The 16,621-nt window shown below is 34.7% G+C and overlaps 1 protein-coding gene across 2 annotated transcripts in view; it reads right to left on the minus strand.

Moving 5' to 3' along the window:
* Positions 1-13: 13 nt before the first annotated feature.
* The window catches only part of fgfrl1b (fibroblast growth factor receptor like 1b), a 78,883-nt gene continuing 62,275 nt past the window's right edge, over positions 14-16,621 (minus strand). Inside the window, exons 4-7 of one of the 2 annotated variants that reach the window (XM_087280440.1) lie at positions 9,204-9,296; positions 6,530-6,808; positions 4,016-4,369; positions 14-2,325 (exon numbers count right to left, since the gene is read on the minus strand). In XM_087280440.1, the coding sequence (XP_087136566.1) occupies positions 1,949-2,325; positions 4,016-4,369; positions 6,530-6,808; positions 9,204-9,296 (1,103 nt within the window). In that variant the 3' untranslated portion in view covers positions 14-1,948. 2 annotated transcript variants of the gene reach the window in all.

Raw genomic sequence — 16,621 nt, forward strand, 5'->3', positions numbered from 1 at the left:
AAACTGGGCGAACTGGGGGAAAATAGACAATTATTTATTTCTTATAAAAATATTATTAAAGTACACTTACATGAGCACCAAAGTAAATATTGCAGCATGCAGTATCTCAGATAAACATGTCACATTTATAGATTTCATATATCGGCTCATGAGGGGTTTCTGAAGACCTGCTGAAGGAATCTTTCAAATATATTATTATCAACAGTAATGCTGTGTTCCCTTACAAAAAAGAAGTTTATCCAAGTGTGACTTTCAGTCTGCTTTTGTAGGCTATTTAATTTAATAAATTATAAATTATACTAGCCTAGTAAAGGCTACACAGTTCAACTGAAAAATAGCTAATCGTGAACTCAGTTTACTGCTGCAACTCTTAAACATGATTTATAAACTACAAATTGTGGCAGTTTAGCCTTAAATAGTACAGAAACAGTACCCTTGTCAGTATACAATGACATACTTCTTGATTGCAACATAGGCTCATTCTGAAAACGTAGCCCAATATACGTTTTTGGAGATCGCGAATTATGTATCCAGAGCTATGTATGGCTGCATTTCATCTTTCAAACGAACACTACGGGTGATATGAGGCCGTTATTTTTTTTGGTAACCAGCTGACCGCTTACCTTTATGTGGACGGCTTTACCGCTGTTACCAGTTTGTCTGGAGGTCAGAGCGGAGTTGACCACAATAATGGAGTTCGAGTCCGGTGAAGAACGGTTCCAGAAAGCAGGTAAGACAAAAACAAGCCAAAAAATAAAATACACAAGTAAATAACAGGGTGAGAATGTGGTAAAATCTGAAAACGTGGTAAAAATTAGGGGGCTTTTCTTTTTCTGGAATGCTTTTCAAAACACTGTCGGTTGGTTTAGTGGTTGCGAGGTGGCGCAATCGGAATTGGGGTGGTGGAGGGGAATCGTTCGAGATTGTTTCAGAGGTTCCAGATCCAGCTTGTTCTGGCTCAAATTAAGCCCTGGGTTTAGGGAAGGGCGTGAGCGGGTCAATAGGTGCTTTTCAAAATACTATTGGTTGAGTTTAGGGAAGGTGGTATCGGTCAGTTGGTAAGTAAATCAGTGAGTTAGTCAACAGCAGCATCTGGTGGATTTATGTGAAAAGACCAGGCATGAATGGCACTCAAGAGAGAAATTTGAGATCTGAAAAAGCATACACAGCGGCCTCTGGTCGATTTGCACAAACAAAAACTGTGAAAAAACGTAGCTCCTGTGACGTATTTTGCTCTCTTCAGAACTGTATATAGGGGTACGTATTCAGAATGAGCCCGGGTTGCTTTTTTTGTAAGGGAACTTTGTTTACAACTCTATAAACCACAATGAAATAAAACAGTCCTGGATTGTAAAATTAATAACAAACAGTAAGATTGCATTGAGACAGAAAGTGTACGTTACATAATACTGCAATTATCATAAAGTTGAGCTGAATACACAAAGACACAAAGTACCTTTTAATGGTAATACAACAGAAACCTTTACCCCATTTCCATTTCGTCATCCATCTAGCTTCCCTGATATTTCCTTGCATAATTTCTTCACAAGCACACGCCTCAAATCAAACGAAAAAACTAAACAAAACACCACATTTTTGCAAATTAGCTGTCCGGAACACATTGTAAACAGACCCACCATACAAAAATATCACAGTTTCTCTGAATATATATATATAAAACATCTCCACACTTGTCTTCCTGTGTGATGCTTGGCTTTGGAGTAGCGAAAAACCTTCGACTATTGTTCTTGGACTGTTCGCGCACGCTTTGATTTTTGAACTCTAAAAGACCCGGAAAACCCGAAGTCCACTTTTCTTTGACCTGAGACATTTCGAGGTCCATCAGAACTGCGATCGGGTTTATTTTTCCTGCAGTCCTACAGTACGGTTGTGGTCCTTAGCTCAATAAAACAGGAGGCAGCAGCATCGATCACCTGATGGCAACCGTTTAACACTGGTAATGGAAATGCTGGTGCACTTTTCCCTCCATGTGTGCATGTGTGTGTGTGTGAGTGTGCATATCTGTGTAGACTTTGGTGTAAATCTTTGGCGGGCCACTGAGAGTTGCAGGCCCGGTTGCTAGTCTGTGGCTGGGCAGGTCAGGTTTGTTGGTGTTTGGTGAACTGGGCTCTTTGTCGGATATGTGGTGGTCTCTGTAGGTCGTTGGTCGGGGTGGTAAAGCGCTCTGACGTCTTCGACTATGGCACAACCAGAGCACGATGGTGCCCACGATCAGCAGGGCAGCAGCTGGGATGCCAATGATCAGCGGCCAGGGTAAACCAGGACTGATATGGCGGGGAATCACATCCTTTTCCACCTTGGGATCTGCAAATAAACATGATTTATCGTTGAAAAAAGGTCCCGTGAGGAGCTTTGAAATGTGCATATAGAGAGGGTGGGGCATAGCATAGCTCCTCCCCTTTTGTTTTTATCACAGCACTGCCAGCGAGAGTTGTTGAGCATAAATGAAAATCAAATAAAGAGAGTGAAGTGGGTGGGGCATGTCAGATGTTAGAGAGCGTTTGATTGGTCAAGATTTGATGAGAACTATGAGGTGACATGAAAAAAAAAGTTGATCCAGTTAGGTAGAAGTGATAAACTGCAAAGCTCTGGATGTTTATATCAGTTTTATATTTTCTATATGTGAAGTTTGTCTCTGTTTTGGAGCACACTAGATTATAGCTACCCTTAAAACTAACAAACTGAAACTAACATCTAAAATATTTTATTTTAATTACATGGGACCTATGTTTTTTTAATTAAATAGGTCCTTCCTATGTTTTTTGTACTATTTATGAAGTTATTATGAAGCCTGCTGAATTGCGTTTTTTAACATTGTTTGTAATTGATTTGTCTCTTTATGTGTTTTTTTGTATCATGAAATGCTACTGCTCAAATTTAATTGCCCGAGGAGGGATTAATAAAGTTGTTAAATTTAAGATTTCAATTTGATGAACTCTGATTTGTAAATTTGTAACACATGACCAATTAAAAGTTTTAAGTGATCTCTTTGCTGAATTAAAAGAAAGGCTAAATTAAACCAGCAAAGCTGCAGCATTAAGGATGTCAGAATGGCTCAGTTTACTGTAAATCAAATCGTTTTTAGATGCCTTGTAGAAAATAACCAATTTAACTTTGAAACTGGGACTTTATTTTTGCCAGCAACATATATAATATAAAATTTGAAAATAAATTAAATTAGTAATGTAATTCTGCAGTAAAAGGTATTACTTAATGTTTGACAGTGCAGTAATATTATTATTACAATATTTCTATAATATACTGATATATATATATATATATATATATATATATATATATATATATATATATATGAGCCAAACAACATAATTATAAAAATAGTCATAATAAATTGGTTAAAACCAGTGTGCTTAAAAAATGTGAGTATAAATAGATTTGTGTAAATGTATAACATATCTTAATTCATTGTATGAATCAATGTTTATGTTTGTTATTTTTTGTAAAAAGTCAAAACTTTCAAGTTTGTTCTAAACCAGGGGTGCCCAAATCTTCTTTTACGAAGAGCCAAAGATTAAACTGATTGACGGCTGTGGGCTGAAGTTAAATAGAAAAAAACTGTATTACATTAAAGTCACCATGGTTTTTTCCCCTAATTTATGTAATAATATAAAAATATAAATTAAAAACATTGCTTTAATTATACGAACTTAGGCATTTTTTTTTTACATTTTAATGAACATATTAGAATATAAACAAACACTTCTATTTGGACCATAATAATGTTCTTAATCAGAAACACTGCCCTATGGGATGGTGGGCCAAATCAAAAGTTATCATGGGCCAACTTTGGCCCGCGGGCCCTAATTTGGGCATCTCTGTTCTAAACCATTGAGCCAAAAACAATTTGTTAGGGATACTATTTGATAATTGGGACCATTTAAAAAGTGTTGCCAAACTAAATATTACACCCTCAGTTTTTTTCAAGCAGCCTTTACAGTATTAGTTATTAGATATAAAAACCACATTAACTGACCAGAGAGAACAGTCAGGTAGGCGCTGCGGACGCTGTAGCCCATGGTATTTGCCCCCAGACAGATATACATCCCGGCATCCTCGTCTCGGGCCTTCACGATGGCCAGCTTGTTGAGATATGACCCATCCGGCCTGGACCATACATCTCCAGTGGGTAAAACCACATAATGCTGTCCTCCAACTTCCAGCGTGGAGTTATAGCGGTCCTCTGAGCCCGGATCAACTCGCTTCAGCCACTGGATCACTGGCTTCACATCACTGTGGACTTTACACTGGAAAGAGGCTGTTCCTCCAAACTCCACAGTCGTGTTGACGGGATGAGTGCCGGTCAGGATGGGTTTGGAGTTTGTGCGCTCTGTGGAGAATAAAACAGATCGAAGCATGAAGCAGTTTGAATGTTCAGTCATTCTGCACATTTGGAACTGAGTGTGGTGTAACGATGAACAGAAACAGTGGTCAGAAACATGGCATTAGTGGTGAGTTGTTGAGTCGAGGTGTTAATGCACGACATAAGGTTGAGTCTGGCATCATGATATCATATTCTCTTGTTCTGGCAAACACAATGGATCATATCTGAACTATTCTTTAAAAAAACTTCATACTGTATATATTGTATAAGTATAACTGTCTAGTTTTTAGTAAGTTGCCTGCTGTACTTCAGTAAACTCCCCACTGGAAGGGTTTCAGGGCAAGCACAATGGATACAACTCAAGCCACTTTTAAACTTTTATTGCGTACACATACACAATGTTCATCCACAAACTAGGCAGCCAGAGTGCTAACGCTACGCTAGTCTATCAATACATCGATGTTCTTCTTCACTTATTTAAACAGTTCCTAGGTTATAAACTGGCAAGCTGACCTGCCCCGAACAATAACAGGCTGAGAGAAAATAAAAAATTGACTCTTGCGTCTTGATGCATACACAGACACAATCTATTGGCTAGGAATGGTAATACTGAACAAATATCTGTAATCTAGTAAAACTATGACATATATGAAATACAACGTAAATGTGCTTGCATTTAAAATAGCATGTTACATATACACGCTTATATATTTTCCAAATACCCCGGAACATAATAACATCTATCACTTATAGGCATGGGCCGGTATAAGAATTTGACGGTGTGATATAGCCTTGGATAAAAATATCACAGGTTCACGGTATCACAGTATTGTACTACTCTAAAAATGTTCTTTTTAAATATCTAGGTATTACAAAAATATTTTACTCCATTAAACACAATATATTATATTTTAAGAAACATTTAAAATATTTAGGAACAGTAGCTTTTGATGTAGAGGGTCCTTATTTGCTGGAGATACTGTTGCCCTAAAAAATTTAAATAAAATAGTTGCAAAAAAAAAAAAAAAAAAAACGTAAAAAAAAAACTGTACATACAGTTGAAGTCAGAATTATTAGCCCCCCTGACTTATTAGTGCCCCTATTTATTTTTTCCCCAAATTTCTGTTTAATGGAGGGAAGATTGTTTCAGCACATTTCTAAGCATAATAGTTTTAGAAACCTATTTCTAATAACTGATTTATTTTATCTTTGTCAAGATAACAGTAAATGATATTTTACTTGATATTTTTCAAGACACTTCTGTACAGTTTAAAGTGACATTTAAAGGCTTAACTAGGTTAATAAGCTGAAATAGGCAGGTCAGGGTAATTAGGCAAGTTATTGTATAATGATGGTTTGTTCTGTAGACTATCTAAAAAAAATTAGCTTAAAGGGGCTAATAATTTTGTCCCAAAATTGGTGTTTAAAAAATTTAAAACTGCTTTTATTCTAGCCGAAATAAAACAAATAAGACTTTCTCCAGAAGAAAAAATATTATCAGACATACTGTGAAAATTTCCTTGCTCTGTTAAACATCATTTGGGAAATATTAGAAAAAGAAAAAAAAATCAAAAGGGGGCTAATAATTCTGACTTCAACTGTATACCGTAGGAACAGTATATCGGAAAATTCTGGCGGTTTTAAAACTTTGACCTACACTAATGATATGGATTTTATATATATAGTACATTTACTATAGTATATTACCTATAATACATACATACATACATATCCACTTGGACACCACAAGTTATTATTTATAAAAAAATTACAAAAAGACACTGAATTATTTTTATATAAAATATTGACCCATTTTCATAAACCCTATCAAATACAAAAGACAAAATACTATTTAGTATTTAAAATACGTATGAAATACATGTATCTTAAATACTGCCCATCCCTGATTAAGAAAACAACTAAAATGTTTGTTATATGTAAAATTTAATTTATTTAGAAATTATTATCTAGCAAACATGTATGAATATATTAACATAAAATATCAAATAAGTGTAAATGCTTATATGGAAGTTTTTCTTATGTAAATTTCTAATTATGTTGCTAATTGATTTTTCAGAAAAGCAACAAAAATTTGTTTGGTAGGCTCGAAATTATATTATGGATATTTTTCATTGCTATCCACCCACTTTGGCTTCCACAACTCACCAATGACATCCACTTTGTATGTGGCATTGATATGTCCGGCTGCATTGGAGACATGACAGGTGTATTTTGCGCTGTCCTGCGGCTGCAGGTTCTTCAGTGTCAGTGTCCACTGTGGCCGTTTGCTCTGCTGAGGATTGTCCAGCAGGCTCTGGTCTTTCCACCATGTAATGACTGGTGTCGGGTTTCCACTGGCCAGACATTTGAGACGCACCGAGCTGCCGACCGGCTGCTCCAGCACTCGCCTGCGCATCTTTGTGGGCTGACTGAAACGCGGCTTCACTGCAGACAGAGTAAAACATTTACAATATATTTACAACACAGCTGGAAAGCAAAATATGAGCAATTCCAGCATTATTGATGTGACATTTTCAGTAAAAACTCAATACATAAAATCTCATAGAAAGTATATGTTATTATTATATTGAAACATCAGTTTATATTTCCCAAAACAACTAACCACAGAGTTATAGAATCAGAAAAACAATAATCTGTAAACATCTTTTAGATTTTAAATGAGCAAAATAAACATGCGTTATGGATGTGAGCAAAAAAGTTAGCGAGTTTACAGTACACAACATACTTTGTAGAAAGGCTGTGAATTAAACTGCACAACCCAAAATAAATAATACAACAAAAATGATTGATTTTATTTTATTTGACATTTTTGCATTCATGAGGAAAAAGCGTGGTTATGGATGTGACAGATCTTAAAACTGGCACTTGTGTGGCTTTAATAAATAAAAAATAATTGTTTAAAAACATTGAGAGACATTTTTGGTTATTTTTACAGTACTGTTAAATAGAAGCCTACACAAAAACGTCGAACGATAGTTTCACTATTTTGGTGAAAATGTGATTTTTTTCATGGCAAGGTTAACATTTGCATGGAATTGCTCATATGCTGTTAGTTATAATAATAATAATAATAATAATAATAATAATAATAATAATAATAATAATAATAAATAATAATAAAATAAAATAAATAATTTTATTTAAAGGCGCCTATCAAGCAACTCAAGGACACAGTACAATCAACAAGAGCAATAAAACAACAAGAGAAATAATAAAATATACACAGCAATAGTGCAAATAAAATTAAGTATTAAAAGCCATCTTAAATAAGTGGGTTTTGAGTCTTGATTTGAACAGTGTAAGGGAGTCAATGTTTCTGATGGCAGGTGGTAGTGAGTTCCAAAGCCGCGGAGCAGAGCGGCTAAATGCTCTGTTGCCCATAGTTGAAAGGCGAGAAGAGGGAACAGACAAATGGAGGGAGGAAAAAGATCACAGGGTGCGAGAAGGAACAGAAATGTGGATGAGGGCAGACAAATATGGATGGGCGAGATTGTGGATGGCTTTGAATGTTAACATCAAGATTTTAAAGTCAATTCGAAAATGAACAGATAACCAATGAAGCTGCTGCAGGACTGGGGTGATGAGATGAGAAGAAGGGGTTCTGGTGATGATACGGGCAGTTATAGGTGTCCATTACAGGTCCTGATTCAACTCTAATTCACAAGCTCTTGATTCGATTAAATTGTAGATATGAATCTTGCTTGAATTATTGATTCGATTTAGCAAATATAAATAAAGTACAAACCCAGCAGGCAAATTGATGTCAAAATGACATCAAAAACACGTCTAAAGATTGGTCAAAACCTTGAGGTCCCTTTGACATCTACACATGGATGCTCTTTTGACCAAAAGGAAAGGTTTATTCATCTGAAAGCTTTAATACAAACTGGATTTTCTATCTCTACAATCAATGTAAACATCCTTGATGTCAAATTGTCATCTAATATTGGGGTAAAAAAAAAAAAAAAAAAAAGAAAGAATCAAAACTCACCTACTGGGAGTGCTATTGATATTTCTAAGGAGTAAACAGATGCATATGTATATTAAAGGAGAACTGTTATGGAAAAGTCACTTTAATAAGTGATTTAAGCACTTTTTGTCATGCAACAGTAAATATATCCAGCCTCTAATTGTAAAAATTAATTCTAGACTTTTTAATCCCTCTTGATTAATACAGTCTGCAGAAACACTTTGATTGAGGGAGAAAGCCCCACTAGTGACAATCTCTTTCTCGTTAGCATAAACAGCCCTGAGTGAGAAGCAGTCATCCGCTATTAGATTTTTCACCAGCTGAAGAAATGTAAATGTGGAGTTTTAGGAAGCACAAATGAACACTGTAGTCTCCTTCTTCTGAGACAATTCTTTTAACATCTTTAGTTTTTCACAGAGACAACGTTACTCCAGTTTTGAATCTGCTGCTATGCTGACACATATGCAATTGTAGCTCCACCCTCTTTTAAAAAGAGCACAACCTCAATTGAATTTAAAGCAACAGTCGCCAAAACGGCAAACATTTATATCAAAGCCTAAAAGCGGCAAGAGTTATAAAAATACATTTGTGAGGTATTTTGAACACACACATTCATGGGACATTATTTAACATAATAGGACATAATAGGTCCCCTTTAAAACAGAGCCCACCACTCTATTATAGATTCATGGATATGAAATATATGAATCGACCACTTAAAGAAAAAAGATTAATTAAAAAACCCAGTGCTAAATAAAGTATTTTTGGAGCTTTCAATGCCCCTGCTGGAGAGCTTGTGTGTTCAGTAATACAACTTTAAAAGGAGGAGGCTGTATTTCATTTATTTACCCCACGGCTCTCTGGTTGGTTCCTGCAGGCTCAGATCTGCATTAGGCTCTGCTGCGTCTGGAGGAGGCGGGTTCTGTGGCACAGCTGCATCATCTGAAACACAACCCAATCAGAAGTTAAATACACATACAAACACCGGTCAGTAAATCACTTTATAACATGCAGATATGAATGTCACAGAAGCATTTTAATGTCTTATTAGACGTGTGCTGATAATTATTATCATGAGCAATTCAAAACAGTGTCTATAATTATGGTTGTTTAAGCTTTATAATGCATTTAAAGACAGTTCAGATGGCTGTATTCATGGTGGTGTTTGAGCACATTTACAAACGTATGGCTCATGTAAACAAAACATCCCTATCCTTGCATTAGAACAAAAAAACTCATTCCAGATCCATTTTAAGCACTTTCCATTGCTTTAATGCTTAAACATGATAGGTAACATTTCAATCTGTTACTAATTACGCTCTGATAGATGTCAGAAGAGCATCTCTGGTGCAGTTGTAGCCTAAAGGTTAGGGTGTTTTACTTCAAAATGTTGCAGGTTTGATTCTCAGTCCCAGCCTGAAGATGGGGGGGTTAATGAACCGCACTCTCCCCAAATTTGATACCCAGCTGAGCAAGTCATCTGACCCCTAATTGTTCCCCAGGTGCTGGAAGTAATAGATGGCCACTGCTGTGGCTATATGCTTACTTATGAATGTGCACTTGGATTTGTTAAAATAATTATGAGTATTTACAGTAAAACCATACTACAGGAGGCAGAAGACAGTCAAGTATAGTGTCATTCATTTTCCTTCGGCTTAGTCCCTTTATTCATCAGGGGTCGCCACAGCGGAATGAACTATCAACTTATCCAGCATATGTTTTACATAGCGATTGCCCTTCCAGCTGCAACCTAGTACTCTGAAACATCCATACACACTCATCCACAAACATACACTGTGACCAATTTAGTTTATTCAGTTTACCTGTTCTGCATGTCTTTGGACTGTGGGGAAAACTGAAGCACCCGGAGAAAACCCATGCGCACACAGGGAGAACATGCAAACTCCACACAGATACACCAACTGACCCAGCTGGGGCTCGAACCAGTGACCTTTTTGCTGTGAGGCAACAGTGCTAACCACTGAGCCACCGTGTGGCTTTTATGGTCGGGGCTTTGTGTAATTTTTTTTTTGGACAATATGTCGCTAAATACACCTAAAACATTATTATTAGGGAAAACTTAATTATTTGTGTCATTCTTATTTTATGTTTCATAAAAATTTTTGCTTTTGAAAAAAAAAAAGTATGTTTAAGACACAAAGGGTGACAGGGTGGCACAGTAGGTAGTGCTATCACCTCACAGCAAGAAGGTCGCTGGTTCGAGCCTTGGCTGGGTCAGTTGGCATTTCTGTGTGGAGTTTGCATGTTTCATAAAGGGACTAAACTGAAAAGAAAACGAATGACCGCAATTCTAAAATACTAAAACAGAACTCAACTAGAAAAAAAAAATGTATACTTATTTTCTTAAAAAGTCGTTTGTGTTTGTAATAAATAAGTTTAACTTGAAATTTAAAAAAAAATGTATAATGTTTTAATTAAAAAAAAAAAAAACACTATCTGTTGTCAAACATTCTAACAAAGTAGATTTTTCTCAAACATCTACATTATATGAACTGACTTCATAAAGTTGCTAAATAAAAAACACATTTGGTCTGGTTGATAAAAAAACAAAACAAAACAATAAATATCTCAGAAATGTTATTGCACACTAAATCTAAAATTCTCGTCCGTAATTTTAGCATGTTAAATAATAAATTGACCTCACGTTGTGTGAATAGTAGTGACACACTGCCTCCGAAATTTTCGTCCATCATAAAAATTCTAACTGGGTTCAATATTTTTTTGCATCCAAAAAAAGAACTTTTATAGGTGTTTTGACAGTTCAGAGCTATTGTACAAGCGATAAGCTAAATACAGAATGCCATCATTTGAGCTATAGACAACTTTATGACAAACAGTGCATAAAATAAAAACAGAATAAGAACACCTATATGCTGGATTCCGTGACTGGCGCACCTCTACCCTGCTGCTGTTTGGTCTGTGTGTATGTACTGTCCATAGACATTATAATAGAAAGCAAGGTCTACTTTCTGTCCATTGTTCTAATATGTCAACGCGCCCACCATCTATAATAATGTCTACAGGTACTGCCAGTCTCTGTTCTGGATACGCACATGAATGTCTGAGGTATCACAAGCAATGCATTAAAACTCCCCTGACTTCCTGAAATACACTTAGCATTTTTTGATAATAAGCTGAACTTTCCTTCCTCAATACAGTATTGGATGAATGTAATATGTAGTCTATTCCTATGTTTCTTCTTTGAAGAAGAGAGTGGAGAACAAAGTATCTCTGCTTAAAATGACTGAAATATTTAGTTTTTGTCATAATAGATTGATTGATACACATCGGACTCAGTGTGCAAGGTTCGTTTACGTGACAAATCTATCGCATATGAATATAGAAAAAGACGCATATGAAAATTTCAGAATTCAGTGTGCAAAGACCCTAACACTGAGAAAACATCTAGCATGATTTATTTGATTTCTTGAATTGGCATTTTGCATATAAACAATATTTTCTTACATAAAAGGATTTTCTAACAGCCGATGTCAGGTAAATCTTCCACAACTAACAGGGCAATTTAAAAGTCACCTTGTTTTATAATATCCATCCCATAAATTCAATAAGAAAGTGTTCATGTTTTAAAGCACAAGTGAATCTACAAAAATCTTCCTTAAGCACCATAGTCTTAAATGTCAATCCAAAATACCTCATAGTTTCAGACACAGTTTAAAGGTTAGTTCAGATATTGGTCCATAAATCATCAGTCAGATGTTTCTCCAGCAATATGAGCTCTTTCATCTTCATATCCACTATTAACATCAGCAAATGGTGTCATGTAAATCATGTGGAATGAGTGGGTCAATGCAAAGGCCGACACTTGCTGAGATTTATTTGTAGTGCTCTGAGAGCCATCAAAACCCACCACAAAAACCCCCTGAAAAAAACAGACAGTTTTGCTTGGAGATCAATGACTGTGAGGTGTGTGTTTTGTTTCAGGACTGGTGACATTTCGGATCTCCTTAGGAATGATAACCGAGTCGAAAAGAGGTAATATTTTAGAGGGGTTTGTGCATTGGGGGTGTGCAAACACTGCTATATTGTTTCTTCTCTCCGGTTTCCACACTGTTCAAGATGCAACGCCGTGTTGACTTAACCCTGGACAGGAAACCAATTAACTGACTTTAACCTAAACTGTGCAGACTGAGCTGAGAGCTGCTTTGTTTGGGATGAATTTCTCTGGCTTGGTTCACAGGAATGCACAGAGAAGCCTCTCAGTTCACTGAATCCACATAAACTGAGCGCAGCATTTTTATGCACACGGCATTACTTATTCTGGGCGATCCCACGTCAACAAATGGGTTGGTGACGAAACTGACCAATAAATGGCCTCTGAATGCTTTTCATAGCTTTTAGTTTAGAGTCTGATACAGCTAGTGCTTGACTTAAGGAGAAAAAGTGAAAGCAAATATGACAAAATTACGCCCTATGCTACTAAGTGTTTTAAAATATGTACACTGCAAAAATGCCAATAGGTCAAAATAAATATGAACAAAAACGCCCCCCAAAAAATTGCAATGTTGGGTTTGTCCATTTTTGACCTAATGTTGGGTTATGACAACTCACCATTTTTTAGATTGTAATCGATGTAGAAAATATTGATTGAGGAAAAAAAAAAATTATGTGTCATTTGATTTTTTTACCCAAGATCACTGAAAAACAAATAAACAAACAAACAAAAAATTACTGAAAAACAGCAATAATAAAAAAATTTAGAGTATCAAACAATAATAATAATAATAATAATAATAATAATAATAATAATAATAATATTAATAATCTTAAATACTCAACCCCCTAAGAAAATAACTAAAAAACAACAATATTTTACTATCCAATATAATAATCATAAAAATATTGACAACAACAATAATAATAATATAGATAATACCAAAAACATCAACAACAACAATAATAATAATAATATTTATGACAACAACAACAACAGTAATTTCTGATACTCACAAAAACCCAAGAAATTCACTGAAAATTAATATTAATAATAATATTTTAGTGAGTATAAAATATAATAATAATATAAATAATATTGACAATAATAATAATAACAATATTAACGAAAACAACAACAACAACAACAACAACAACAACAACAACAACAACAACAACAACAACAACAAACATCTTTGATACTCACAAAAACTCAAGAAAATCAAAGAAAAACAACAATATTAATAATAATATTTTAGTGAGTATGAAAGATAACAATAATATAAATAATATTGACAATAATAATAATAATAATAATAATTATAATATTGACAACAACAGTAAAAACATTAATAAATATTAGTACACATTTATATAGTTGCTTTATTTCAAGTTTGTTTTTAATTTATATGTGAGTTTTTTTATATATGTAATGGCAAAGCAGAATTTTCAGCATCATCACTCGTGTCATCTGTGTCACATGATCTTCAGAAATCACTCCAATATGATGATTTGAAGTTCAAGAAACATTTGTTTTTTTTAATCAGACTTTTTTTATTATTAGTGTTGAGAATCTAGCATAACATCTTAGAAAATTAAAAATTGAGATAGGTTTTTGTTTTTAATTCTTTGCTGAATAAAACAATTATTGAACAACAACTACTTAAATAATATATAGGCTGATGCTTGCAAGCTTTGCAAATTCACGTGCATGAAACCAATTTACAGGTGCAAAATATAAACAACTTTGTTTCAGACCCTACATTTCTATAAAACCAAACATGACAATAAAGATTTGGTAAGGTTTCCTTAGTCAGGAAAGTTTTCAAAACTGCTTTTCTTTAGTTTCTGCTGTCCTGAGGCTGTGTATGTAGCGGCTGTGTAGAGAAGCGCCACATCTTTGTGTCTGCTAATCCTCATGTGCGGAGGCCAGGCCTTGCATGCTCAACACACACGTCCAGGCCAAAGCTAGCAGAAGTGTTTTTACCAGGCTTCAGACCATTGTTACCTTTGGCCTGGGGTGCAGGAGCAAAAGTAAGCCATTGCTGCTCTATTCAACAGCAGCGGAGTGGAATCAGTGGAGCTTTATGTGAGCTAAAGTGGACTTACTGAAAGCCCGACCTCAGACTCTCTGTTCTCTGGACTGTGAAGGGTGAGTTCTCTAAACAGGTGTCCGAAAAACAGAGGTTTTTACTGACACTGCATTCTGGAGCTGTTTAGCATCATGGGAATTACTTTGCATGATTTAGTGGAGTGATGGTTATTGAAAATATACTGCCAAAAATATGCTTAATTTCTTTTACATGTATATTAGCATACATTCTCAGATGAATGCACGTCCTATAAAGGCATTCTTCATTTCATAGTGTGCAGGAAGGTTATGTACTGTCCAATTTCTCTTACACTGTTTAAAATATGGCAAAAAGTTATGCCAGCAAATGTTAACATGTTGCTTTGACTGAATGTAATATAAATTAGGATTTCTTTTATTTTATTAAAGTTTTACAAAGTTTAACTTAACACTAGTAGTCAGTTTGGCTGATGTAAACTGAGATTAAACTAAAGTAATGAATTTAGGGCAGATTTTCTTTAATTTTTTTTATAGTGTACGCTCGATCAGAATGTCTTTGCAATGAAACAAGTGAAGTCTTTATGAGTAAGCCATTGAATTATTCCTTCAAGAAATCCATTCAAAACAGTGATCCATCCAGAAATGATGCAAATGAAGTCTTTATAGCTGAGTCATTCAGTCAGTTGTTCATGAGATTTTTCCTAAAACTGCTTAATTATCCAGTAATGAGACACGTAGTCTTTTTGAATAAGTCAATAGGTCCCTTTATCAAGAGATTTGCTCAAAAATGTTGATTCATGCAGTTATCAAAAAGGTGAAGCCACTTGTCCAAGGAATCCATTCAAATTGGTTATTCATTCAGAAATGATGCAAGTGACATCTTATATAATAGTAAAGTGATTTATACAAGTGAGTCATCTATAAGTGAGTCATTTAGCCATTTGTTCAAGAGATTTTTTCCAAAAAGTAATTAATTATCCAGTAATGAGAAAAATGTAACCTTTTTGAGTAAGTCAATGAGCAATTGTAAAAAATGGTAATTTATCCAGCAATGAAACAAGTGTGTCATCGAATAATTTTTTCAAGAGATTTGTTCATTCTATAATGAAACAAGTTTAGTCACTGAGTGATTCACTAAATAAATAGGTTTAAATAATTTCTTTAAAAATGCTGATTCACCCAGTCAATAAAAAAGTCTTTGAGTAAGTCACTTAAACTTTCATTTAAGATATCCATTTGAAATGGTGATTTCAGAAATTATGCAAGTAAAGTCTTTATAAGTGAGTCATTCAGTCATTCAGCCAATAAATTTTAAACAAAATATTCATTATCCAGTAATGAGAAAAGTAAAGTCTTTTTGTATTGTCAAAGTCATTGAGCGATTAGTTCAAAAGAAATCTTAAAACATGGTGATTCGTCCAGTTATGAAACAAGTGTCATTAAATAATTTTTTCAAGAGATTTGTTCATTCATTCTATAATGAAACAGGTGTAGTCACTTAGGACACTATCATACACCCGGCGCAAAATGTGTTTGCCTCAACGTGTGGCTATTTTTAGATCAACACAACCTCAATTTTGCGCCATTTTCCACCACGTTGTTTAAATAGCAAATCCATTCGTGCCACTTTGTGGACTCATGGGTGTTTCTGTCAAGAAAAGAGGCGTGTTAAGGCACATTGCGAACTAAAATAGACTGCACATTAGACCAGTTGAAAGCAGGTCTAAAGTCCAGCGCAGAGTGCTTTAGTTGTGCGCCTCGCTTACACATTGCTTAAAACACACAGGGTGTACAGCAATGCAGAAATATCTTTACAAATGAAAAAGAATTAGATGATTAAAATGTTACAAAGTTATTATTTTCTACATGAATATAAAAACCCCTGCCTTTATGCTTTTTTTCATCTTGGGGGCTTTTTTGTTTATTCATGACTATTTGCTTTTGTATAATGTTATTATTAGTATTAGTATTATTTATTATATGCATATTTATATTTGTTTTTATTAAAAACAAGCTTAGATTTGTCCACCTGTCAGGTTTTGGACCATATGGGAATAGCATGTGTGTTTGGATATCACTTTTTTTTTTTTTTATTATTGTTCATATATTCGTTTGCTGGAAATTACAACTGATTTTAGAAATAGTTTTGAAACAAATCTTTGTGCTTAACAAACAAAATTAATTACGTTGGCTAATGAATGTCTGTATATAGCCTACAACACTG

The sequence above is a fragment of the Danio rerio genome, chromosome 14 (assembly GCF_052040795.2).
Source record: "Danio rerio strain M-AB ecotype USA chromosome 14, GRCz13ab, whole genome shotgun sequence".
In the NCBI taxonomy this organism is placed as follows: domain Eukaryota; kingdom Metazoa; phylum Chordata; class Actinopteri; order Cypriniformes; family Danionidae; genus Danio; species Danio rerio.